The sequence below is a fragment of the Hyperolius riggenbachi genome, chromosome 12 (genome assembly GCF_040937935.1).
Source record: "Hyperolius riggenbachi isolate aHypRig1 chromosome 12, aHypRig1.pri, whole genome shotgun sequence".
NCBI lineage: Eukaryota > Metazoa > Chordata > Amphibia > Anura > Hyperoliidae > Hyperolius > Hyperolius riggenbachi.
The window spans coordinates 175,025,273-175,051,632 of NC_090657.1; the positions used below are offsets into that span (position 1 = coordinate 175,025,273).

The 26,360-nt window shown below is 46.5% G+C and overlaps 1 protein-coding gene across 1 annotated transcript in view; it reads left to right on the plus strand.

Annotated features, from left to right (window-relative positions):
* The window catches only part of LOC137542259 (protein-tyrosine kinase 6-like), a 70,497-nt gene that overhangs the window by 38,541 nt on the left and 5,596 nt on the right, over positions 1-26,360 (plus strand). The window contains exons 4-7 of the mRNA XM_068264038.1: positions 2,594-2,765; positions 11,384-11,542; positions 15,413-15,594; positions 22,345-22,498. Coding sequence (XP_068120139.1) covers positions 2,594-2,765; positions 11,384-11,542; positions 15,413-15,594; positions 22,345-22,498 — 667 coding nt within the window. The remainder of the gene's footprint in view (positions 1-2,593; positions 2,766-11,383; positions 11,543-15,412; positions 15,595-22,344; positions 22,499-26,360) is intronic.

Sequence of the window (26,360 nt, forward strand, 5' to 3'; positions counted from 1 at the left end):
ATTGCATTTGTTTTGCATTTTTCCTATACCTTCCATTGTAGCAAAATCGCCCTGAAAAATGGTACATGCAGCGCTTTTCTGTGCAGAAAGAGGACGCAACGCGCTGATATGAACTATCCCATAAGGATTAATTGCACAAGCGATTTCAGGGCGTTTTTTTAAAATCGTCGGCGCTCAAAATAAGCACAAAAATTCCCTGGTTGTGAACGAGCCCTCTGGCCTCGTTCACTCTAAGGCCATTTTTGCTCTTTTTTCAAGCGCAGGCGATTTTCAAAAATCGCCCTAAAAACGCTTGTGCAATGATTCCCTATGAGAGAGTTCACACCTGAGCGGTTTATTTCCGATCCGCTCAGCAAAGCGCTGCCTGTACCATTTCTGGGACGATTTTGCCTCAATGGAAGCTATAAGAAAAACGTGTGTTTTTGCAATTGTGTTCGCATTTTTAAGAATAAATACATAATTCTGCGAAAAATTGCTACGATTTTTACCGCGATTCTAGTGAAAGTGAATGGGAGACATTTTTAACAAGTGCTCAGAAAGCGCTAATCAATCACAAAGTGCTCAGAAAAGCGCTTATAGTGTGGATCCGGCCTCAAACCTGATTAGGGATAATCAAAGAGATGCAAATTCTTCCGAGTTGATGCAAATTTTTTTGCAAATAAGTGCAGGTTGAAAATGGACCAATTAATTCAAACCCAGGTTTAAATTGATTGGTCCTTTTTCAAGCTGCATATATTTGCATAAAAATGTGCATAATTTCAGAAGAATTTGCATCTCATTGATCATCCCTACTCCTGATTACATGTGATAGGAAATCAGAGGAGGGCAGCGTAGAGCACACAGCTGCAGGGAAGAAGAGATGATGATGCATACTATTTGTATTAAATGTGCATACAAATTGCAATTATTAGCATCTCAATCACTATTTGCAGCATCACCAACAACTTATTTTTTTCAACCGACCGACTGACCGACCGACCGACCGACCAAGTATACCCTGAAGCTACATATACACATGCCATAACCATTGGTTGAAACGCCCGCTAACAACCATTTTGGCTAATGATCGTTATGTGTATACAGCGTCCACCGATCGTTATTGCTCAGGCGTTGTGGTCATCATTAAAGGAATACTGTAGGGGAGTGGGGGGGGAAAGGAGTTGAACTTACCCGAGGCTTCTAATGGTCCCCCGCAGATGCCCTGTGCCATCGCAGCCACTCACCGATGCTCCGGCCCCGCCTCCGGTTCACTTCTGGAATTTCTGACTTTAAAGTCTGAAAACCACTGCGCCTGCGTTGCCGTGTCTTCGCTCCCGCTGATGTCACCAGGAATGTACTGCTCAGGAACAGACTATACTGGGCCTGTGCAGTACACTCCTGTCCTGGTGACTTCAGCGGGAGCGAGGGTGCAGCCGCGCAGGCGCAGTGGTTTTCAGACTTTAAAGCTAAGGTTACCCCTCCTGAAAAAAAAAGTCAGATACTCACCTAAGGAGAGGGAAGGCTCTGAATCCTAATGAGCCTACCCTCTCCTCTCCCGGTGCCCTCAGGATCGTCCGTTCAAATCCCCCGCCGCAGGGACTTCGGAAGTCTTCGGGAGCCGAGTCCTCCCGAAGACAGGCGGCTCCGTACTGCGCACGCGCATCATAGACACGCGCGAGTGCGTCATAGAGGGCGTTTGGGTACGGTGCGGCCCGTCTTCGGGAGCCCGAGTGCTCCCGAAGACTTCCGAAACCTCTCTTCAGTGGTGGAAGTGACAGTATTTGACCGAACTGGTCGAATACTGCTACCGGGGATCCTGAGCGGAACCGGGCACCGGGAGAGGGAAGTCTCATTAGGACCGAGCCTTCCCTCTCCTTAGGTGAGTATCTGACTTTTTTATTTCTAAATCGGTTCCCATTAGCTTTAAAGTCTGAAATTCCAGGAGTGAACCGGAGGCGGGGCCGGAGCATGCGTGGGCACATGATGTCTGCGGGGGACCATTAAAAGCCCCGTGTAAGCTCAACTCATTTTCCCCCGACCCCCCTACAGTATTCCTTTAAGGATCCAACCAGAGGGATCTTTAACAATCCCCGATGCCTGAGCATTACTGATCGCAATTCTCCCCGCCTCCCCTTCCCGATTCACAAAGGATCATTTCCCAATCCCTGATGGGTGACAATTCTCACATGTGTGTACTTAGCTTGACTGGTAGACATTTTCAAAAAGAAATGAGGGAGTATAGCCCTACACTTCATTCCTCTCCATGACCAAAACATATTCCACTAGAATATTCTCCTCTGTCCTCTGTATTTTGTATTCCATTATATGCATTTGCTGTTGTTGAAAGAGGCTCAAACTGCTCCCTCCAGCCACTAGAGGGCACAGTTCCTGTACATCTTTCCCATTATAGACAAGATGTACACAAAGTGATTTCCTGAGCAGATCTGTGGCTGATGTGTACATTGACTACACTTTCTGTGGCAGGGGGGCTCTGTTTGGCCTACAGTCATACTTCTTCAGATCAGCTTATTTCAGGTAACACAAGAGCTACTAAGGCTGTACGGGAGGCAAATAGAACATATTGTAGCTAATTGTCTTCATCTTCTGTGGGTAGGATGAGCCGGTGGCTGCAGACTTTAGCCCGCTACCTCTGGACGAATGGGAGAGGCCCAGAGAAGAGTTTACCCTGGTGAAGAAGCTGGGCTCAGGAAACTTTGCTCAGGTCCATGAAGGCTATTGGCAGGGTGGCCTGAAAATGAGAGTGGCCATCAAAACCATAAAACAAGGTGAGTGGGGCAAGTGCTCAGATGATGTTCTTTAACCACTGGAATTTTTTTTCCCCTTTTTTCCCCCCTGACATGGGAGTCAAACGTATGCCCTCATGCTTCACAGGCAGAGTCAGTCAGTACCCCTGGATGAACTCAGCTGGCTTTTTTTTATTCTCTTGAGAACTGCATGAGGTGAGGAAATAATCAGACATGTATATGATCAGTTATTTAAAGTGTACTAGAGACGTCAACTTCTAAAGATTTGATACTTACCCGGGCTTCCTCCAGCTGCATAAGCTTATCTGAGTCCCACGGCGTCCTCCCGCAGTCTTCTGTTTGAGCCGCGATCAGCCCCAATAACAGGCTCAGTCGGGTCCGGCCTGGGTCTTCTGCACATGTGCGAAGTGAAATGCCTCTCAAACTCTCACAACTGCTCGCTGCTGCCTGGTAACTGCCCTGGCAACTGCTCGCTGAGCACACAGTTCAATTGCCTGTGAAAAGGAGGCCTAAGTCTGAGTGGAACTGCTTCCTTGTTCCTCTTGTTCGTAAAAACATGGCGTAGTTCCCCCAGGTGGAGATAGATGGCTCGGTCAATGGCTTTATGTTTTTAGCTTAAAGTGGCACTTAAGTCAAATAAAAAAATGAGTTTTACTCACCTGGGGCGTCCCTCAGCCCCCTGCAGCTGATCGGTGCCCACGTAGAGTCGCTCCAATCCTCCTGGACCCGTCGGCGGCCACTTCCGGTTTCGCCGTCAGCCGCCGACAGGCTGAGAACGCGAGTGATGCTTTGCGTTCCCAGCCACAATAGAATAGCACCCCCTATACTGCTATTGCGGCCTTCCTTGCCGCAATAGCAGCATAGAGGGCGCTATTGTGGCTGGGAATGCGAAGAATCCCTTGCGTTCCCAGCCTGTCGGCGGCTGACGGCGAAACCGGAAGTGGCCGCCGACGGGTCCAGGAGGATCGGAGCAACTCTACGTGGGCACCGATCAGCTGCAGGGGGGGTGAGGGAAGCCCCAGGTGAGTAAAACTCATTTTTTTATTTGACTTAAGGTTCACTTTAAAGGAAACCTTAACTGAGAGGGTTATGGATATTTCCTTTTAAGCAATACCAGTTGCCTGGCAGTCCTGCTGATCTCTTTGGCTGCATTAGTGGCTGAATCACAGACCTAAAACAAGCATTCAGCTAATCCAGTCTGACTTTAGTCAGAGCACCTGATCTGCATGCTTGTTCAGGGGCTGTGGCTGAAAGTATTAGAGACACAGGATTAGCAGGAAAGTCAGGCAACTGGTATTATTTAAAAAGGAAAAATCCATATCCTTCTCAGTTTAGGTTCCCTTTATGTCAGCAGTAAAGCTTGCTTCCAGGGATCCTCAAAAAAATCCGTATTCGGATGAAATCCGAATAGGTTTATTCAGATTTCATCCAGGTAATTAAATCACCTGTGCGGGTGGGCGAAGGTTACTCTTACCCATCAGACATCATCTTTGATCCGTCCTTCGGCATCTCCCACAATGTGTTCCAAGCCGCGGTCACGTGATTACAAACACTTCCTCCTTCCGGGTTAAAGGAGGAAGTGTTTGTAGTCACGTGATGCGTGTGGACCGCATCGTGGGAAGTGCCGTGGGACAGATCAAAGAAGAGGTCTGATGGGTAAGAGTAACCTCCCCCCTTCGCCCACCCGCACAGGTGATTTAATTACCTGGATGAAATCTGAATAAACCTATTCGCCCACCTGCACAGGTGCTTTAATTACCTGGATGAAATCCGAATAAAACCTATTTGAATTTCATCTGGTGATCATCACTGCTTAGTTTCCAGTTGTGCTTGAGCTGTGCTTTTGCAGTTGGCTGATGGTGTAATGGTTAAGGGCTCTGCCTCTGACACAAGAGACCAGGGTTCGAATCTCGGCTCTGCCTGTTCAGTAAGCCAGCACTAATTCAGTAGGAGACCTTTGGCAAGTCTCCCTTACACTGCTACTGCCAATAGAGCGCGCCCTACTGGCTGCTGCTCTGCTGCTTTGAGTCCGCAAGGAGAAAAGCGCAATATAAATGTTATTTGTCTTTTTTGTTTGTCTTGTGTAGAAAATGCATGCGATCGGTACGTTTTCTACAGCTCCAAGAAACGTAGGAAGCCTATTGTTAAAACATAGTATCCGATTGCACTTGTGAAAAAAAAAACCAAAAAAAACAACGGATCAGTTTGCCGTTTCCACCTGCAGCATTTTTCCCGGAACAGACCACAAAACGCTGGGCGTACGGACGCAACAAAAGCCTATGAGAACAGGAAATGTCCTCCCTAGGATGGTCACCGCATGCGAAATACACATGTCCCGATTCCACCACCGCTGACTCCTCCCATCGGTTCATGCATGTGCACTGCACCGCACTCCCGTTGTGCACACTGCCTGTGTCGCCGATAAACTTGCATTACTGCATGATGCGTGCAGCACACACGGATCATGCAGCAATGCGCTGCAGACTATGCTCGGGGTTTACATTGATTTTGATACTTCCGACACGCCACATGCCTCTCCATAGACTTGCTTGGCCCTTGTGGCCCGGGAAGAGTACCGCGGTGTGAAGCAGCATGCAAGTGTGCAAGGGGCCTTCCTCTGCCTTTTGTTATACCATTATACCAGGTTGTGTGTTCCCTTTAAAGCAGTGGTGTCAAACGCAAAAACAAAGTTGCCCGAAATTGTACACTGGGACAAAGTCGAGGGCCAACCTCAATGTCTACTTGCCACTTCTCTTCCTTATGAGGTTCCCAGGTGTCTAATCTCTTCCCTTCCTCCCCTATACAGTTCCCTGGTGTCTAGAGGCCCCCACCCTGCCCTATAAAGTACCCTGGTGTCTGGAGCCCCCCACCCTCCCCTATACAGATCCCTGGTGTTTAGTGCTTTCCCCTCCCTCCCCCATATGGCTTCCCTGGTAATCTAGGGCTTCACCTCCAATGTTGTTTCCCTGGTGGTCTAGAGGGAGCCATAATATAATGGGGAAACTACTTGAGGGCCAAATTTAATTGCTTTGAGGGCCACATTTGGCCCACGGGCCTGCGTTTGCCATGTATGTTCTAAAGTGTTCATGCAAGAAGTATGAGAATGCGTGGTGGGAGGAGCTGAGCTGTTGGCTGCCTTCGCAGAGGATTAGATGCATTGTAGGCCAATATCAGGCCAAGGGTTAGCCTGCAGGTCAGTTAGTCTAGGGTGGTAGAGAGCCAGATGGAGAGACATCCATAACAGCTGTAAAACAATGGGGTTAGTGGAAGAACTAGGGCAAAGGATCTCCTTTCTCCAGGATTTCATCCAAGGAGTTCGGAAATATTCTACACGCTATTTTCATTATTATTCCCAACAATGAGCACGAAAGGGCAGTATCAGCATAACAAACTGCATGCTCTGGTCCTACAGTTCACAGACCGTGATGCGATTATTATTATTATTTTATAAAGCGCCAACATATTCTGTGGCACTGTACAAAATAAGAAGTGAACATGGGGTACATAATACAGAGTGATGAGCGGAATGACGATTATGCAAAATTTTGCGTAATTTGCAACATTACGATTACGGCTGTAATCGGAAATTCGTAATTTTGCCAAATTGTGCAAAATTTCGTAATTCTGATCGTTTTTCGTATTTACAATAGTCACCATAACGGAAACTAAATCGTAATTTCGTGTTGAACGCGGAAATTCACCCGTTCCCGAAATTGTGTTCCAGTCCAGAGCCTCCTGATACATTTAAAGCGACATCACATGCAGGGACCTTCGCATTATCAGTAACTGAAAACAAATGAGAGACTTTCCTGAGTTTAGTAATCACTTAAATTTGCATGATTACTATTAGAAATGAAATGTACGTCCATTTTCGTAATTAAAATAACTTCGTTTCTGTGGAATACACTAAATTACGAAACTTTGCTTCAAACAAAGTTTCGGCAGAACACGAAATTACGTGATGGAAATTACGGATTACAGTTTGTATGGCAATTGTGAAATTACAAATTCTCATCGTAGCAGCAAAATTCAGTTCCGTAATTATGGAAACGCAAAATCACGCAAATTTCGGCTCAACACTAACAGACTAATGGTACTATACACCAATATACAAAATACAGAATGGATTCAATAATTGGTAATTACAGTGACAAGAGTAACATAATGAATTCTAAGCCATAAAAGGGTGAGAGCCCTGCTCTTGCAAGCTTAAAATCTAAAGCAGGGGTGCTCATTAGGTAGATCGCGATCTACCGGTAGATCGCAAAGGACTTCATGGTAGATCCCGACCCCACTACATTTTCCATTCTGTATATACAAGTGTGCTCCTAAAATTGTACATAGGTAGATCATTTTGACTTGCTAATTTTTTAAAGTAGCTCACAAGCCGAAAAAGTGTGGACACCGCTGATCTAAAGGAATGGGGGGAAACAAGAGGTAATGAGCACAAGTTTCACATAACGGTAATTTTGCATCGTAATTCTCAACAAAGATGCAAAATCATAATGTGAAATTCCTGGAAAAATCAGAATTAATTTTGTTTGTAAGTAATTTTTAAATACTTCAGAAATACTTTTTTAAAAAGATGTTCCCATGCCAATATCCTCAGAAAGGTCTAACGCCAATATACTGTAATCTTGCAATCTTCAATTACATGTTGATTGAAGATCTCCATGCACCATCGCCACACACCCATAGGTGCAATGAGTGCCAGCATGGGTGAGGGTGATACGTGTAGGGAGGAAATGGGTAAAGGTTAACTTTGTACCCCTATACTCATTTCTCCTGGGAGGGCATCTGGGGGTACCCTTCTTAACCTGCTGAGCGGTCTGGACGAGCTCAGCTCGTCCAACACCGCCAGAGGCTGCCGCTCAGGCCCTGCTGGGCCGATTTTAACCAAATAAAAAGCAGCACACGCAGCCGGCACTTTGCCAGCCGCGTGTGCTGCCTGATCGCCGCTGCAGCGCGGCGATCCGCCGCGTGCAGCGGCGAAAGAGGGTCCCCCCAGCCGCCCGAGCCCAGCGTAGCCGGAACAAACAGTTCCGGCCAGCGCTAAGGGCTGGATCGGAGGCGGCTGACATCAGGACGTCGGCTGACGTCCATGACGTCACTCCGCTCGTCGCCATGGCGACGAGGGAAGCGAAACACGGAGGGCCGCTCATTGCGGCCTTCCGTGTTATCTCTTGCCGCCGGAGGCGATCGGAAGATCGCCTCCGGAGCGCCCTCTAGTGGGCTTTCATGCAGCCAACTTTCAGTTGGCTGCATGAAATAGTTTTTTTTTTATTTAAAAAAAACCCTCCCGCAGCCACCCTGGCGATTTAATCAGAACGCCAGGGTGGTTAATGGGGACTCCCAGATGCCACCATGAACCTCCCCCCAGGGAGTTGTCGCCCCACCTCCTCCTGGTGCACCCGAGGTGGGAAGAGCCCCTTGTGCATGGATTGGACAAGGGCTCCTGGGAGGGGAGGAAAGGCTTGGCCACCCCTCCCACCCGGAGCCCCCCCATACCATTGACCATGTGGACTGGTATAGCTCAGGGTGCGAAGCCCCAGTCGGCCCGGGCTCTGCATTCTGGCTATCTCAGCTTGCATGGGGGACAAGGTGTTAAAGAGGCTTGGGAGGGGGACCCCATGTCATTTTTTTTTTAATTTCCCACACTCTGAACATTTAAAAAAAAAAAAAAAAGTTAAAAACAAATATATATATATATATATATATATATATATATATATATATATATATATATATATATGTTTTTAACATATACATATATATATATATATATATATATATATATTTTATTTATTTTTTTAAATTTATATATATATATTTTTTATATATATATGAAAAGTTGCCAGGGATCTTTATATGGCCATATTGCGGCTGTATAACGATCTCTGGCCAAAGTGTTGCGGCTCCGGGGGAGGGGGGGTGGGTTCCCAGGGGGTCCGTACGCACTGGAAACCCCATCATAAAATTAATGGAAGCGGGAAAAAAGGGCACAGGCAGCTAGTGGACAAAAAGGGCGCCACCATTCACTCTCATAATAAATAACGTTTAATGGGCGCCGAGCAGGAAAAAAGGGCGCCGGACATAAATAACGTTTACAAACGGCGCCCGGAGATTTTTAATGATTTATAAGTGTGCTTGTGGTGATTTACGTTTATAAAATGCACCCGTGCCGAATAACGTTTATAAAAATACTAAACATATTTATCTTATTTAACTAGTTAAAACATTATTTAAAGTTTTATTCCTTACTGTTTGTAAAACATTATTATTCACAAAATAAAGCGATCAGTACGTAACGTAAATTGCAATATATTTTTTGCATCCACAATTAGTAAAACATTATTATCCACATAATAAAGGGGGGGTCTTAGGTTTAGGCACCACCAGGGGGGTCTTAGGTTTAGGCACCACCAGGGGGGTCTTAGGTTTAGGCACCACCAGGGGGGTCTTAGGTTTAGGCACCACCAGGGGGGTCTTAGGTTTAGGCACCACCAGGGGGGTCTAGGGGTTAGGGATAGGTACAGGGAGGGTTCTGTGTAAGAGTAGGCTTAGGTATAGTTTTAGTAAAATTTTAGTAATAATTACTAATGTTTTACAACAATTATTACGAACGTAGTTATATTTATATCATCGTTATAAAGAAGATTTTCAGATTTTATTATAAGAACAAACCATAAATGAAGGTTATTCACAATAATATACAATTATAACAATTAAACATATATTATTGTTTTTTTAATAAACGTAATTATAAGTTTAACTTTTGAAACAGGGTAGATTAACGTTTTCACAATTTCCGATTTCATAAACATTATTTAATGATTTATAATTTTGTTAAACATTATTTGTAAACGAAATATAGCACACTATTTTTATAAACGCTATTAATGATTAATTATTGATTAGAGTTTACACCCCGCGCCCTTTTTGTCCGGGCGCACTTTTTGTACGTACGCAAAATTAATTGCTCTTTCTTTTGTTATATGTAAATTTACACTACCGTCAGGTTTGCTACATTATCTGTCATTTACCGCATTTAAATGTATACATTGAAACGATTAGGTCTTTTTAAAAAAAAATGTCCTCTTGTTCCCACTGTTCTACTTAACATATCTGGCAAATTTGGTGTTTCTAGCATGTAAGGGGGCTTTGTTATTAACCGCTAAAGTCGGTGGGTTTTTAACAGACTCGTGATTGCGGCTGGAATCTAAATCACAAGTCGGATTTCAAATGCGATCACGAGTGCATTCTAAACCGGCAATCGTGATCGGTACCAATCACGACCTCGTGATTGTAAAAATTGGCTTGTGATCACGAGGTTGTGATGAGCACTACTGAACATGCGTAGCAATTTTGGTGACGATAGCATGTATGGGTGGGGGGTGCTTTGCAATTAACCATTAAAGAGACTCTGTAATGTCAAAAAGATCCCCTGGGGGGTACTCGCCTCGGGTGGGGGAAGCCTCCGGATCCTAATGAGGCTTCCCACGCCGTCCTCTGTCCCACGGGGGTCTCGCCGCAGTCCTCCGAACAGCCGGCGACTGTGCCGACTGTCAGTTCAATATTTACCTTTGCTGGCTCCAGCGGGGGCGCTGTGGCGGCTTTCCGTTCCGAACTACACGGAAATACCCGATCTCATTCGGGTCCGCTCTACTGCGCAGGCGCAGGAAACTTGCGCCTGCGCAGTAGAGCAGATCCGACGGCGATCGGGTATTTCCGTGTAGTTCGGAGCCGACAGCCGTCAGAGCGCCTGCGCAGGAGCCAGGAAGGTAAATATTGACGTCACCGCTGCCCGGACTCCACGGAGGGCTGCAGCGAGACCCCTGACGGATGGAGGACGGCATGGGAAGCCTCATTAGGATCCGGAGGCTTCCCCCACCCGAGGTGAGTACCCCCCAGGGGATCTTTTTGACATTACAGATTCTCTTTAAAGTCGGTATGAAATTTTCACAAAAATTACACAAGCTTACGTGAAACTAACACAAAATTACAAATTGATAGCATGAAATCGGTTAAATGTCCAATCGTAATTGCATATGGCCATAATTGCAAAAATGTATGTGAAATTTTGCATAATCGTAATTAGCAGATTACTATCATCAGCCATTTTGTTTTGAAAAACTGGCAGCTGTTTATTATTAATAAGTGTCTACTCCTATGTCATCCCAGTCATATGGTTTTGTTGCTTTGTGACTTACTTACCTGGAACATTAGCAAGTTCTTAGTGACTGCGCAGAGACGCACCACACGTGACTGCACAGAGGCACCCTGCAAGTGACTGACTAGAGCTGCACCACACGTGACTGCGCAGAGGCGCCCTACAAGTGATTGTGCAGAGCTGCACCACACGTGACTGCACAGAGGCACCCTGCAAGTGACTGACTAGAGCGGCACCACACGTGACTGCGCAGAGGTGCCCTGCAAGTGACTGACTAGAGCGGCACCACACGTGACTGCGCAGAGGCGCCCTGCAAGTGACTGACTAGAGCTGCACCACACGTGACTGCGCAGAGGCGCCCTGCAAGTGATTGTGCAGAGCTGCAACACAGGCGACTACACAGGACTGGACTACAGGATGACTGTGCAGAGCCACACTACATATTTACACTCTGTCTAATTTCCTTCAGATGACACCAATCGGGAAATCTTTCGCAAGGAGACGGCGTTTCTGAAGACATTGCGACACCGGAACCTCCTCGCTCTCTACGCCGTGTGCTCGATAGGAGATCCGTACTACATCGTGACAGAGCTGCTTTCTAAGGGTGACCTACTGAAATTCCTCAGAGGTAAGTGTAGTACAATAAAAAACAAACTGTGTCGGTTTTCAGGGGCAACATGCAGCAGTTATTGTGTAACCCCTGAAGTCCAAAACTCCACCACAAGGGGGAGGAGCACAGACCACTCTCTCTGAGAAGATTGTATCCTGAATATTAAAAGTCTGAACCTTCAGGAGATTTTTTTTTCTTCATTTCTGGCAAGCTATGCATATCTAAAGTATTTTTTTTTTATATATTTTTTTTTATTATTATTTTCTTCTTCAGATGGCTTTAGTATTGCTTTGCATGGGTGAGTACAGGTCCACACATGCCCAGTAGAAGTAGCATTCATGCACAGGTTGTTTTTTTCCTACATAAGCACTTTGTTTTACCAGGCATGCATAGACTTTACTTGCGCATGCCCGGGTCAGTTGAGCTCAACCAATGGCAGGGTTGACCTACCTTGAAGCCACCTAAGTCATGTGATTCAGGTGGGAAAATCTAGGGAGGGGGGGTGGTGGTGTTTGGAAAAACAGTTTGGGCCACCTGCAGGGGCGTAACAATAGACCCTGCAAGGGATGCATCCGCGGGGGTGCCCAGAAGCTGCGGAGGGCCCCATTGGGGGAGAAGTTTATTTTCCCTGTCCTGAGAGACTGGCATCTAAGGACACAGAGAAAAGGCTTTCTACTCTCTGCACAATTGTTCTAATGACTGCATCTGCTCAGCCACTGATGAGGAATCATCCAAAGTTTTGTAGATAGTCCCTATTCAGTGGGCAGCAGGCTCTTGTGTACTACGCCCAGCCTCCAACCTCACTACCCCTCCCCAAGTGCTATGTACTCAGTAGTGATGCTGGAGGAGTCTGCAGACAGAGCCAGTGCTGCTCCATCAGAGATGCACAGAGTGAGTGTAATAAGCTGAGGCTGGGAGCACACTCGTCTGTTGGTTTTCTGTATGCTTTTTCTGCACACCATGTGTGCCTGTATGTGTAAAAACTAAAAACATACACATTTTATTACAGAAGCGAATGTAATCGATAGAGAAAATGCATGCTGTGCTTCACTGCTGTCTATTTTTATCTGCATGGGGAAAACACATTCAAGTGTGCACTAGCCAATGGAATAACATTGGTTTTCATATGTTTGTACCCAGAGGCTGGCGCTCACAGCACTATGCACGAAAAATTGTATTCAAACCATATAAGAGGAATAACTTTACACAGGTAATTAAGTCCAGCACCACTCCTATATATGTATATAGTTGGCAAAGTTCATGTGAATCCCAGCCACAATTCCACACACAGCTGCAATATGTTCCACTGTTTAGGTCACGATGTCACACCGATTCCAATACAGATCCTCAAATCTAGGTAACACTGGACAGGACAGCCTCCACCACACCCTAGTGAGAGCACTCAACGTGTGGTCAGACCCTCTGATAGGTCTATTGGCGCCTTGGGACCGTTTGCTGGTCGTCCCCCACCACCTCCGCTAGATCACAGATCCTCTCCTCCTTGCTCAATTCTTCTTAGTCAAACATACCTCAATAAAAAGGTTCTGATGAGTCACGTATGACGAAACATGTAAGGCGGGGCCAGGACGCGGAAGAGACCACAGTACGCACGAGGGTGACGGCGTGATCCAAGGCAGTGGGAGTGAGTGGATGACAGAGCGTGCGGCGGTCAGCATTCCTTAGCTTCGGGTGACATCTATGCCAGCCGGCCACCAAACGGGGGAGAGCCCGTGGCAAACTCTACGCTCTGTTTTATTCGGAAAATTGTAAGTGCAATTCATTTGATACTTTTAAATAAAGCGACAGTATTACACTATTTTAAGCCTTTTTATTGAGGTATGTTTGACTAAGAAGAATTGAGCAAGGAGGAGAGGATCTGTGATATAGCGGAGGTGGTGGGGGACGACCAGCAAATGGTCCCAAGGCACCAATAGACCTATCAGAGGGTCTTACCACACGGTGAGTGCTCTCACTAGGGTGTGGTGGAGGCTGTCCTGTCCAGTGTTACCTAGATTTGAGGATCTGCATTGGAATCGGTGTGACATCGTTACCTAAACAGTGGAACATATTGCAGCTGTGTGTGGAATTGTGGCTGGGATTCACATGAACTTTGCCAACTATATACATATATAGGAGTGGTGCTGGACTTAATTACCTGTGTAAAGTTATTCCTCTTATATGGTTTGAATACAATTTTTTGTGCATAGTGCTGTGAGCGCCAGCCTCTGGGTACAAACATATAATCTTATATACAGAGGAGGCGAACCAGTGGGTTGAGAGCCAGCGCGCAGTGTGTAATTTTTGAAACATTGGTTTTCAGTTTACCTGTGCAGAAAGCGAGGGGGGAGGGGCCCCATCCAGAGTTTTGCAGTGGGGCCCAGTGATTTCTAGTTACGCCCTTGGCCACCTGCCTCCTCCCCGTTCTCCCGCCCACCTTCCTGGCGCACACACACACACTCAACCCCGCATCCCATCCTCTGTGAGGTATCAAAACATGCCTCTCATCGAGGCATGCTATGGTAATACCCCATCACCAGCGAGAGATCATCATGGCCTGTCAGTGGGAAAACTGTGGCACATGACCAATCAGGCGGGGGTGCTGGCACCAGACCAGCCAATCACAGCCAGTTATTAAAAGGAGCAGCGGGCGGCTGTGATTGGCCTGTCTGGTGCAACCTCCAAAGTTTGCTTCAGGCAGCAGAAAGGCGTACGTTAAAAAGGGGCGCTGGGAAAAAAGGGCGCGGGGTTTTAAACGATAAACATGGATAACGTTTAAAAATATAATGTACTATATTTCGTTTAAAAATAATGTTTTATAAAGTTATAAATCATTAAATAATGTGCATGAAATTGGCAATTGTGAAAACGTTAATCTTCCGTTTAAAAAGTGAAACGTATAATAACGTTTAAAAAAAATAGTAAGAAACCCTCCCTGTACCTACCCCTAACCCCTAGACCCCCGTGTTGGTGCCTAAACCTAAGACCCCCCTGGTGGTGCCTAAACCTAAGACTCCCCTGATGGTGCCTAAACCTAAGACTCCCCTGGTGGTGCCTAAACCTAAGACCCCCCTGTTGGTGCCTAAACCTAAGACCCCCCCTGATGGTGCCTAAACCTAAGACTCCCCTGGTGGTGCCTAAACCTAAGACCCCCCTGTTGGTGCCTAAACCTAAGACCCCCCTGTTGGTGCCTAAACCTAAGACCCCCCTGTTGGAGCCTAAACCTAAGACCCCCCTGTTGGTGCCTAAACCTAAGACCCCCCTGTTGGTGCCTAAACCTAAGACCCCCCTGTGATAAGCATTAATAACGTGTGAAAAAAATATTGTGCTGTTTTTCGTTTAAAAATAATGTTTTAAAAAAGATTGTACTGTTTTTCGTTTAAAAATAATGTTTAAAAAATTATAAATCATAAAATAATGTGTAATCATGAGAAGCAGTTATAAAACAGTAAAAGTCTCCGGGCGCCGCTTATAAAACGTTATTTTTCTCCGGCGCCCTTTTTTCCTGTCGGGCGCCCATTAAACGATATTTATTATGGGAGTGAATGGCGGCGCCCGATTTGTCCACTTGCCTCAGGCGCCCGAATTTACTGTTACCGCAGAAAGTATAGAGCCGGTGCTGACCAGAAGAAACGTATTAGTCTCACGTGGAGTTAGATAGGTATAGGCGCTGGAACTATGGGCTGCAGGAGAATCCAGGAAGCCTGTGGACCATTCAGAATCTTTCCCCTACTGAGGGAAAATACATAACATTTTTATTTTTTGCTGTGTACTTTAAACTATAATTGATATTTGGCTGCAAATTGAAGTGTTATTGTTTTGAGCCCAGAAGGCCACTGATCGCCAATTCTTCTATTTCCTAACCTGTCACCATACTGCGTGTTTTCTCAGGTGAGGAAGGCCAGAAGCTGAGTGTGGACAGCCTCCTGGACGTAGCGGGACAAGTGGTGGACGGAATGCACTATCTAGAGACGAAGCACTGTATCCACCGAGACCTGGCGGCCCGGAACGTACTGATTGGTCGGAACAACATCTGCAAAGTGGCTGACTTTGGCTTGGCAAGAATCATTAATGTGAGAACTGATCCCGGGACTACAGACTAGTGTTGGGCGAACAGTGTTCGCCACTGCTCGGGTTCTGCAGAACATCACCCTGTTCGGGTGATCTTCGAGTTCGGCCGAACACCTGATTGTGTTCGGCCAAACTGTTCGGCCATATAGCCGAACTAAGAGCGCATGGCCGAACGTTCCCCGAACGTTCGGCTAGTGCTGTGATTGGCCGAACGGGTCACATGTAGTGTTGGGCGAACATCTAGATGTTCGGGTTCGGGCCGAACATGGCCGCGATGTTCGGGTGTTCGAGCCGAACTCCGAACATAATGGAAGTCAATGGGGACCCGAACTTTCGTGCTTTGTAAAGCCTACTTACATGCTACATACCCCAAATTTACAGGGTATGTGCACCTTGGGAGTGGGTACAAGAGGAAATTTTTTTTAGCAAAAAGAGCTTATAGTTTTTGAGAAAATTGATTTTAAAGTTTCAAAGGGAAAACTTTCTTTTAAATGCGGGAAATGTCTGTTTTCTTTGCACAGGTAACATGCTTTTTGTCGGCATGCAGTCATAAATGTAATACATATAAGAGGTTCCAGGAAAAGGGACCGGTAACGCTAACCCAGCAGCAGCACACGTGATGGAACAGGAGTAGGGTGGCGCAGGAGGAGAAGGCCACGCTTTGAGACACAACAACCCAGGCCTTGCATGAGGACAAGAAGCGTGCGGATAGCAATTTGCATTTTGTCGCCATGCAGTCATAAATGTAATACAGATGAGAGGTTCAATAAACAGGGACCGGAAACGCTAACCCATCACAGATGTTCATTGTTCATGTTACTTGGTTGGGGTCCGGGAGTGTTGCGTAGTCGTTTCCAATCCAGGATTGATTCATTTTAATTTGAGTCAGACGGTCTGCATTTTCTGTGGAGAGGCGGATACGCCGATCTGTGACGATGCCTCCGGCAGCACTGAAACAGCGTTCCGACATAACGCTGGCTGCCGGGCAAGCCAGCACCTCTATTGCGTACAGTGGCAGTTTGTGCCAGGTGTCTAGCTTCGATACCCAATAGTTGAAGGGTGCAGATGGATTGTTCAACACAGCTATGCCATCTGACATGTAGTCCTTGACCATCTTCTCCAGGCGATCGGTGTTGGAGGTGGATCTGCACGCTTGCTGTTCTGTGTGCTGCTGCATGGGTGTCAGAAAATTTTCCCACTCCAAGGACACTGCCGATACCATTCCCTTTTGGGCACTAGCTGCGGCTTGTGTTGTTTGCTGCCCTCCTGGTCATCCTGGGTTTGCGGAAGTCAGTCTGTCGGCGTACAACTGGCTAGAGGAGGGGGAGGATGTCAATTTCCTCTCTAAAGTCTCCACAAGGGCCTGCTGGTATTCTTCCATTTTGACCTGTCTGACTCTTTCTTCAAGCAGTTTTGGAACATTGTGTTTGTACCGTGGACCCAGAAGGGTATAAACCCAGTAACTGGTGTTGTCCAGAATGCGCACAATGCGTGGGTCGCGTTCAATGCAGTCCTTGGCCGAAGAGGTCATAGCCTAGGGTCACAAAAACCTATTTATTTGGGCAATTTCAATGGTAGTGATGCTGACGTACATAAATCTCAGCCATGGCCGTTAGCAACGTCTGAATCTCACGAAATGTCTCATGCAGGTAGAAGACATATTGTTAGACTTGGATTCCAAAGATGGGGTCTCTACATCTCTGCAAAACCAGAGTTACAGGGCTCCAAAATTGGTAAAATCCCCCATAGGCTTTCATTGGGCCTACTATTTACCGTTCCAAAATCTCACACCATTTCAAAGGGCAATGGCTCAGCAGTGGCAAAACTCACCAGTCATGATCCCCCTAAGAGTCCCTACAATGCTAGAAAATTTGGTACTGCTGAGCCATTGCCCTTTGAAAAGATGTGAGATTTTGTAAAGTGAAATAGGGAGGCAATGAAAGCCTATGGGGGATTTTACCAATTTTGGACCCCTGTAACTCTGGTTTGCAGAGATGTAGGGATCCCATCTTTGGAATCCAAGTCTAACAATATGTCTTCTACCTGCATGAGACATTTTGTGAAATTCAGACGTTGCTAACGGCCATGGCTGAGATTTATGTACGTCACCATCACTACCATTGAAATAGCCCCAATAAACAGGTTTTTGTGACCCTAGGCTATGACCTCTTCGGCCTAGGGGCCCGAAACTCACCAGTCAGTCATGTTCCCCCTAAGGGTCCCTACAATGCTAGAAAATTTGCCACTGCTGAGCAATTGCCCTTTGGAAAGATGTGAGATTTTGGAAAGTGAAATAGGGAGGCAATGAAAGCCTATGGGGGATTTTACCAATTTTGGAGCCCTGTAACTCTGATTTGCTGAGATGTAGGGACCCCATCTTTGGAATCCAAGTCTAACAATATGTCTTCTACCTGCATGAGACATTTCGTGAAATTCAGACGTTGCTAACGGCCATGGCTGAGATTTATGTACGTCAGCATCACTACCATTGAAATAGCCCAAATAAACAGGTTTTTGTGACCCTAGGCTATGACCTCTTCGGCCTAGGGGCCCGAAACTCACCAGTCATGTTCCCCCTAAGGGTCCCTACAATGCTAGAAAATTTGCCACTGCTGAGCAATTGCCCTTTGAAAAGATGTGAGATTTTGGAAAGTGAAATAGGGAGGCAATGAAAGCCTATGGGGGATTTTACCAATTTTGGAGCCCTGTAACTCTGGTTTGCAGAGATGTAGGGACCTCATCTTTGGAATCCAAGTCTAACAATATGTCTTCTACCTGCATGAGACATTTCGTGAAATTCAGACGTTGCTAACGGCCATGGCTGAGATTTATGTACGTCAGCATCACTACCATTGAAATAGCCCAAATAAACAGGTTTTTGTGACCCTAGGCTATGACCTCTTCGGCCTAGGGGCCCGAAACTCACCAGTCATGTTCCCCCTAAGGGTCCCTACAATGCTAGAAAATTTGCCACTGCTGAGCAATTGCCCTTTGAAAAGATGTGAGATTTTGGAAAGTGAAATAGAGAGGCAATGAAAGCCTATGGGGGATTTTACCAATTTAGGAGCCCTGTAACTCTGGTTTGCAGAGATGTAGGGACCCCATCTTTGGAATCCAAGTCTAACAATATGTCTTCTACCTGCATGAGACATTTCGTGAAATTCAGACGTTGCTAACGGCCATGGCTGAGATTTATGTACGTCAGCATCACTACCATTGAAATAGCCCAAATAAACAGGTTTTTGTGACCCTAGGCTATGACCTCTTCGGCCTAGGGGCCCGAAACTCACCAGTCATGTTCCCCCTAAGGGTCCCTACAATGCTAGAAAATTTGCCACTGCTGAGCAATTGCCCTTTGAAAAGATGTGAGATTTTGGAAAGTGAAATAGGGAGGCAATGAAAGCCTATGGGGGATTTTACCAATTTTGGAGCCCTGTAACTCTGGTTTGCAGAGATGTAGGGACCCCATCTTTGGAATCCAAGTCTAACAATATGTCTTCTACCTGCATGAGACATTTCGTGAAATTCAGACGTTGCTAACGGCCATGGCTGAGATTTATGTACGTCAGCATCACTACCATTGAAATAGCCCAAATAAACAGGTTTTTGTGACCCTAGGCTATGACCTCTTCGGCCTAGGACTGCATTGATCGCGACCCACGCATTGTGCGCATTCTGGACAACACCAATTACTGGGTTTATACCCTTCTGGATCCACGGTACAAACACAATGTTTCAAAACTGCTTGAAGAAAGAGTCAGACAGGTCAAAATGGAAGAATACCAGCAGGCCCTTGTGGAGACTTTAGAGAGGAGATTGACATCCTCCCCCTCCTCTAGCCAGTTGTACGCCGACAGACTGACTTCCGCAAACCCAGGATGACCAGGAGGGCAGCAAACAACACAAGCCGCAGCTAGTGCCCAAAAGGGAATGGTATCGGCAGTGTCCTTGGAGTGGGAAAATTTTCTGACACCCATGCAGCAGCACACAGAACAGCAAGCGTGCAGATCCACCTCCAACACCGATCGCCTGGAGAAGATGGTCAAGGACTACATGTCAGATGGCATAGCTGTGTTGAACAATCCATCTGCACCCTTCAACTATTGGGTATCGAAGCTAGACACCTGGCACAAACTGGCAATGTACGCAATAGAGGTGCTGGCTTGCCCGGCAGCCAGCGTTATGTCGGAACGCTGTTTTAGTGCTGCCGGAGGCATCGTCACAGATCGGCGTATCCGCCTCTCCACAGAAAATGCAGACCGTCTGACTCAAATTAAAATAAATCAATCCTGGATTGGAAACGACTACGCAACACTCCCGGACCCCAACCAAGTAACATGAACAATGAACATCTGTGATGGGTTAGCGTTTCCGGTCCCTGTTTATTGAACCTCTCATCTGTATTACATTTATGACTGCATGGCGACAAAATGCAAATTGCTATCCGCACGCTTCTTGTCCTCATGCAAGGCCTGGGTTGTTGTGTCTCAAAGCGTGGCCTTCTCCTCCTGCGCCACCCTCCTCCTGTTCCATCACTTGTGCTGCTGCTGGGTTAGCGTTACCGGTCCCTTTTCCTGGAACCTCTTATATGTATTACATTTATGACTGCATGCCGACAAAAAGCATGTTACCTGTGCAAAGAAAACAGACATTTCCCGCATTTAAAAGACAGTTTTCCCTTTGAAACTTTAAAATCGATTTTCTCAAAAACTATAAGCTCTTTTTGCTAATTTTTTTCCTCTTGTACCCACTCCCAAGGTGCACATATCCTGTAAATTTGGGGTATGTAGCATGTAAGGAGGCTTTACAAAGCACGAAAGTTCGGGTCCCCATTGACTTCTATTATGTTCGGAGTTCGGCTCGAACACCCGAACATCGCGGCCATGTTCGGCCCGAACCCGAACATCTAGATGTTCACCCAACACTACTACAGACTACACACTAAACATGCAAAAACATAATAGCAGTCATCAAAACAACCTTAAAAAGGAAGTCCATAGCGGGCTGGGACAATGTTCTCCAACAGAGATTCCAAAGTGTGCCCTACCCTCCAGAATTGTGCCTGTCCCAGTATAGGTAACAGATGTGTCCCCAGTATTAGGTAGGTCCCTAGTATAGCCAGATGTGCCCCCAGTAATATGCGGCCCCCCTTCCCCTGTATAGATAGCCAGATTTACTCCCAGTATTAGGTAGATCCCCAGTTTAAATAGCCAGATGCACCCCAGTATTAGGTAGGTTCACCCTTTCCCATCATAGTCAGATAAGCTTCCAGTATTAGGTAGCTTCCCACCTTCCCAGTATAGATAGCCAAATATGCCCCCAGTAATATGCAGCACTCTTCCCCAGTATAGTCAGATGTGTTTCCAGTATTAGGTAGCCACCCTCCCCAGTATAGATAGCCTGACAGATGCACCCCCAGTATTATGTAGGTCCCCAGTATAGATTGCCAAATTTGCCACCAGGATTAGGTAGGTCACCAGTATAAATTGCCAGATTTGCCCCCAGTATGAGGTAGGTCCCCAGTATAAATAGCCTGATGTATCCTCAGCAGGGCCGGTTTAAGCAACAATGGGGCCCCAGGGCAAAATAAACCTGGGGGCCCCCCCCAACATATACCCCGGAACAAAAATCGGCATTAGGGGACCTTTTTTGCAGCTGGCATAGTCAGGGTGTGAAGTCCCAATCAGTCGGAGCTCCACATTCTGGCTATCCCAGCCTGCATGGGGGACAAGGGGTTAAAAAAGTTTCAGGAGGGGGGACCCCACATAATTTTTTTTTTTTTTTTTTAAATTCCCACACTCTAAACATAAAATTTTTTTGGGAAAATAGGAAAAAATGCCAGGGATCTTCATACAGCCATATTGCGGCTGTATAGCGATCCCTGGCCAAAGCGCTGCTGCTGCGTATAGACCCCCCGTGAAACCCCGTCAGGAAATTTATTGCGCTTTCGTTTGATGCATGTAAAATTACCCTACCGTTAGGTTTGCTACTAAAAGTTACATTTACCGCATTTAAAACTATACTTTTTTCCTTCTAAACTTTAAAATCGATTTTCTCAAAAACTATAAGGTCTTTTTGAAAAATTGTTTTTTCCTCTTATTCCTAATGATCTCCTTAACATATCCTGCAAATTTAGGGTTTCTAGCATGTAAGGTGGATTTGCTATTAACCATTAAAGTCAGCAGGTTTTTAAATGTGTTTTTTTTTCCTTTGGAACTTTAAAAATCGATTTTCTCAAAAACTATAAGGCCGATTTGAAATTTTTTTTTTTCCTCTTGTAGCCACTGGGGGCCCCTACAAGCTCTGGGGCCCTGGGGCAGCTGCCTCCTTTGCCTTAATGGTAGCGCCGGCCCTGATCCTCAGTATTAGGTACAGTAGGTTCACCTCTTCCCATCATAATGAGATACACCCCCAGTATTAGGTACTAGGCGCACCCCTTCCCATCATAGTCAAATGCGCTCCCAGTATTAAGTAGGTCCCTAGTATAGATAGCCAGATGTGCTCCCAGTACAGTATTAGGAACGTCCCTGCCTTCTTCACAGCATAGATAGCCAGATATGCTGCTTGTATCCAATGATTCAGGAGGCTTCATGGTAGGGCAGGCCCTGGCAGCTGTACGACTTAAAAATCAACCACCTTTATCATTGCAGCCCATAATGTCAGGCGTGCATAAGCGGACACATAATGAGTTTATTTAAGGTGCTGGGTCAGGAGTGTTCCTTGTAATATTTACATATTTCTCTGCTTCCCAGGATGACTGCTATGTATCTAACTCAAGGGAAGTTCCTTATAAGTGGACGGCCCCCGAGGCCCTGGAGTTCGGACGCTTCACCATTAAGTCAGACGTTTGGTCATTTGGCGTTCTGCTGCATGAGATCATGTCACGGGGGATGAACCCTTATCCAGGTAACTTGTCAATGTGCGCTTCCCTATAAAAGCAACTAAAGGTCAGAAGAGGATTTTCATCTATCTAATCAGTAGTAGTCAGTGTAAAAGGTACGTACACACGTCTGATCTTTTTGACCAACTGTCGTTCAAACCGGTCGTTTGAACGACAAGTCAGACGTGTCTACGCTCAGTTGATCGACTGATAACAGCTGGTTTGCCCGATCCCCTTGGCGGATCCGTTGGACCAACTGTCGTTCAAACCACTGTTAGGTCTGTACGTGTGTACAAAGGACTTCCAGTCGTTTGTCCAGCTAATAGTCATTCAAACATACAGTAGTTTGCTTAATAGAACAATGGACTAGATCAATCAAGTATACCAGCACTCCGTATTTACAAAGAATCACGCTCTTTTATTGAGCCATGATATCCACAAGAGTAGCTGACAATTGTTTCGGGTGCCTCGCAGGGTCCCCTTTATCAAGGCATGTTGTTACAAATAAAGGGGGACCCTGCGAGGCCCCCAAAACAATTGTCAGTTACTCTTGTGGATATTTAATGGCTCAATAAAAGAGGATGATTCTTTGCAAATACGGAGTGCTGGTATACTTGATTGCTGACTTGCATAGCCTATGTCACAATATCAAGCACCCGACTTTTGATTATTGGTGTGCCCACTCACAATCTTCATATACTGCATTCTTCTATTCAGTCCACTGTCCAGTCAAACGACTGGTCTGTGTGTACAAAACGACTTGTTTGCAAATTAAGTCATTCAAACGACCGGTTTGAACAACAATCAGGTCGAAAAATCAGATGTGTGTATGCACCTTAAAGGGAACCTAAACTGAGAAGGATATGGATTTTTCCTTTTAAAATAATACCAGTTGCCTGACTCCCCTGCTGATCTTGTGTCTCTAATACTTTTAGGCACAGCCCCTGAACAAGCATGCAGATCAGGTGCTCTGACTGAAGTCAGACTGGATTAGCTGCATGCTTGTTTCAGGTGTGTGATTCAGCCACTACTGCAACCAAAGAGATCAGCAGGACTGACCGGCAACTGGTATTGTTTAACCACTTGCCGACCGCACGCTTATACCGTGCGTCGGCAAAGTGGCAGCTGCAGGACCACCGGCTGCAGGCTAATTAATCAGGAAGCAGCCTCTCACGCGAGCGGCTGCTTCCTGTCAAATCACGGCGGGGGGCTCCGTGAATAGCCTGCGGGCCGCCGATGGCGGCTCGCAGGCTAAATGTAAACACAAGCGGAAATAATCCGCTTTGTTTACATTGTACGGCGCTGCTGCGCAGCAGCGCCGTAAGGCAGATCGGCGATCCCCGGCCAATCAGCGACCGGGGATCGCCGCCATGTGACGGGACGTCCTGTCACAGGCTGCACAGGACGGATAGCGTCCTGTGCAGCCCCGATCACCAGGGGGCCAGGTAGGAGAGGGGGGAAGCTGAATTTCGCCACGGAGGGGGGCTTTGAGGTGCCCCCGCCAGCCACACGCAGGCAGGAGAGATCGGACCCCCCCAGCACATCATCACCCTAGTGGGGAAAAAAGGGGGGTGATCTGATCTCTCTGCCTAGTGTTTGATCTGTGCTGGGGGCTGTAGAGCCCACCCAGCACAGATCACATAATTCAATGCTGGTCCTTAAGGGGGGGGGTAAAGGGTGGGTCCTCAAGTGGTTAAAAGGAAACATCCATATGCCTCTCAGTTAAGGTCCCCTTTAAAGCGTGTATTAGAGAGTGTAAATTTGCCATGCCATCAAAACAACACCACACAGTCATCAGTGGTGTTCAGATACCCCGATAACAGATTTGAGTAAATCCAGCCACGGCAGTATTGAAATCTGAATACGCCGTGATCGTGATCCGAATTTGATGCGGACTTCCGAATTCAATGCAGATTTTAGCCATGATTACCAGTAGAATACGCGATCATGGATTAGACTTTAACGTTAACAGCAAAGCCCCCATACATGCTTCAATCACCAAAATTGCATAGATTATAAAGGCGAGAAGTGGCCTCAACTTAAATAAAAATTTCAAAAAGAACTTTTATTTTTTGAGAAAATCAATTTTAAAATTAAAAAATTATCACTTGACATGCGGTTATTAATAATAGTAATAACTCATTTTAAACACAGAAATACACTTTAAGCAACAGAGTCCCTAGTAAACTACAACCATACAGGTAGGTGAGGAGTCCCAATGGCACCTGGCGGTGGTACCACTGGAGGAGGACAAGTGGACGACACCACAAAAACACCCAGAGAGGTTTTTGTAAAAAAAAAATTCAAGGGATAGCAATGACATGGAAGCCGAGTTGTCCATGAACCCTGTTGGTGGGTACACAGACTTCTGTCATTAAATACGACATCAGAGGCAGCAGCAGGAGGACTAAGCAGTACTCTGTGGCAGCACAGAAGACTATGGCACCTCACTGGTGGCACCACAGCATGATAAATCAGCCCAAAAATGTAAGCATCTGTGGACCCTGTCGTGGATATGCAGACTGCTGTCGTTAAATACAACATCAGAGGCAGCAGCAGGAGGCCTAAGCAGTACTCTGCGGCAGCACAGAAGACTGTGGCACCACAGCACGATAATTGTGCCCAAAAATTTTAAGTATCCGTGGACCCTGGCAGTGGGGACACAGACTGCAGTAGAGAAATGCCACAGCAGGAGGCTCAGCAGCAGCAGCATCTGCAGCCATGGGACATGATGGGTGGCACCACAGCCAACCAGGCCAATTAGGAGTACTAGGTACTAACTTGCATTGGAAAGGCAGGCATTATTCAAATTTCCAGCCACTTCATGTCCCCCTGTCGCCGACAGCAGGGGCCAGGAACTCACCTTCCACCCAAGCCTGGTTAATTTTGAGGAAGAGGAGTTTGTCCGTAGAGTTGTAGGACAGCCGAGAAAGAATGCATCTCGGTGAAGACACCACCAGCCGCACTAAAGCATCTCTTGGAGAGGACACTGGAAGGGGGCGGGACAGGACTTCAAGGGCTTACTGGGCAAGCTCCCTCCAGATCTCCAGTCTTTTGACCCAGTACTCCATGGGGTCCACGGGGCTGTCGGCGTCAAGCCTGCTGAATGACCCCCACATAGTCAGACACCTTGCTGGTCAGTCGCTGGTGCTTTTCGGAGAAGGATGCTGTGGCTGGCACCTCTGCTCTGGGCAGCTGCACTGCATACAGGCTCTATGTTAGGCTCAGCAGGTCTCCGGGGCGCCAGATGCTGCTGCTGCTGTTGGCTGCAGGCACCTGTTGCTGGGTTGGCAGAACAGCAAAAGCAGGGGTGGAAGACTGGGGGAATGCTTCCTGCATCCTGCAGTCTGCACACAAGGGCCCCCTGCAACTCCCTTGCGATGTTCAGTGGTAGATGGCGACATGAACTGTCCCGGCGAAGCGGCGAGCATTGGCAGACACATAGCTGCTGGTAGTGGCTAACTTTATTGTTTTTTTTTTAAACAGACAGAAAAAAGAAAAAAGAATGTGCAGACGGCGCAAATACTCAATACAGTAATAGAGCACTAAAAATCAGTGAACGCCTTCCTGCACTGCGCACAGCAAAGTAACTGCATGCTGGCACAGTACAATGTCACTGACACCAACTACTCTGACTCTGAGTGACTACAACTAACTTAAGTTAATCACTGGCTGGCTAGCTAAATATACAAGTATCAAATACAGTAATAGAGCACTAAAATCAGTTAACACCTGCCTGCAGCCCTGCACTAAGCTGCACAGCACAGCACTCAGTAGTCAGTACACTGTCTGTCAGGACTACACTGACCAAATCACTGGCTGCCTAGCGAAGCACAAGCATCAAATACAATTAGAGAGCAATCAAATTAGTTTTTTTTTTTTTTTTTA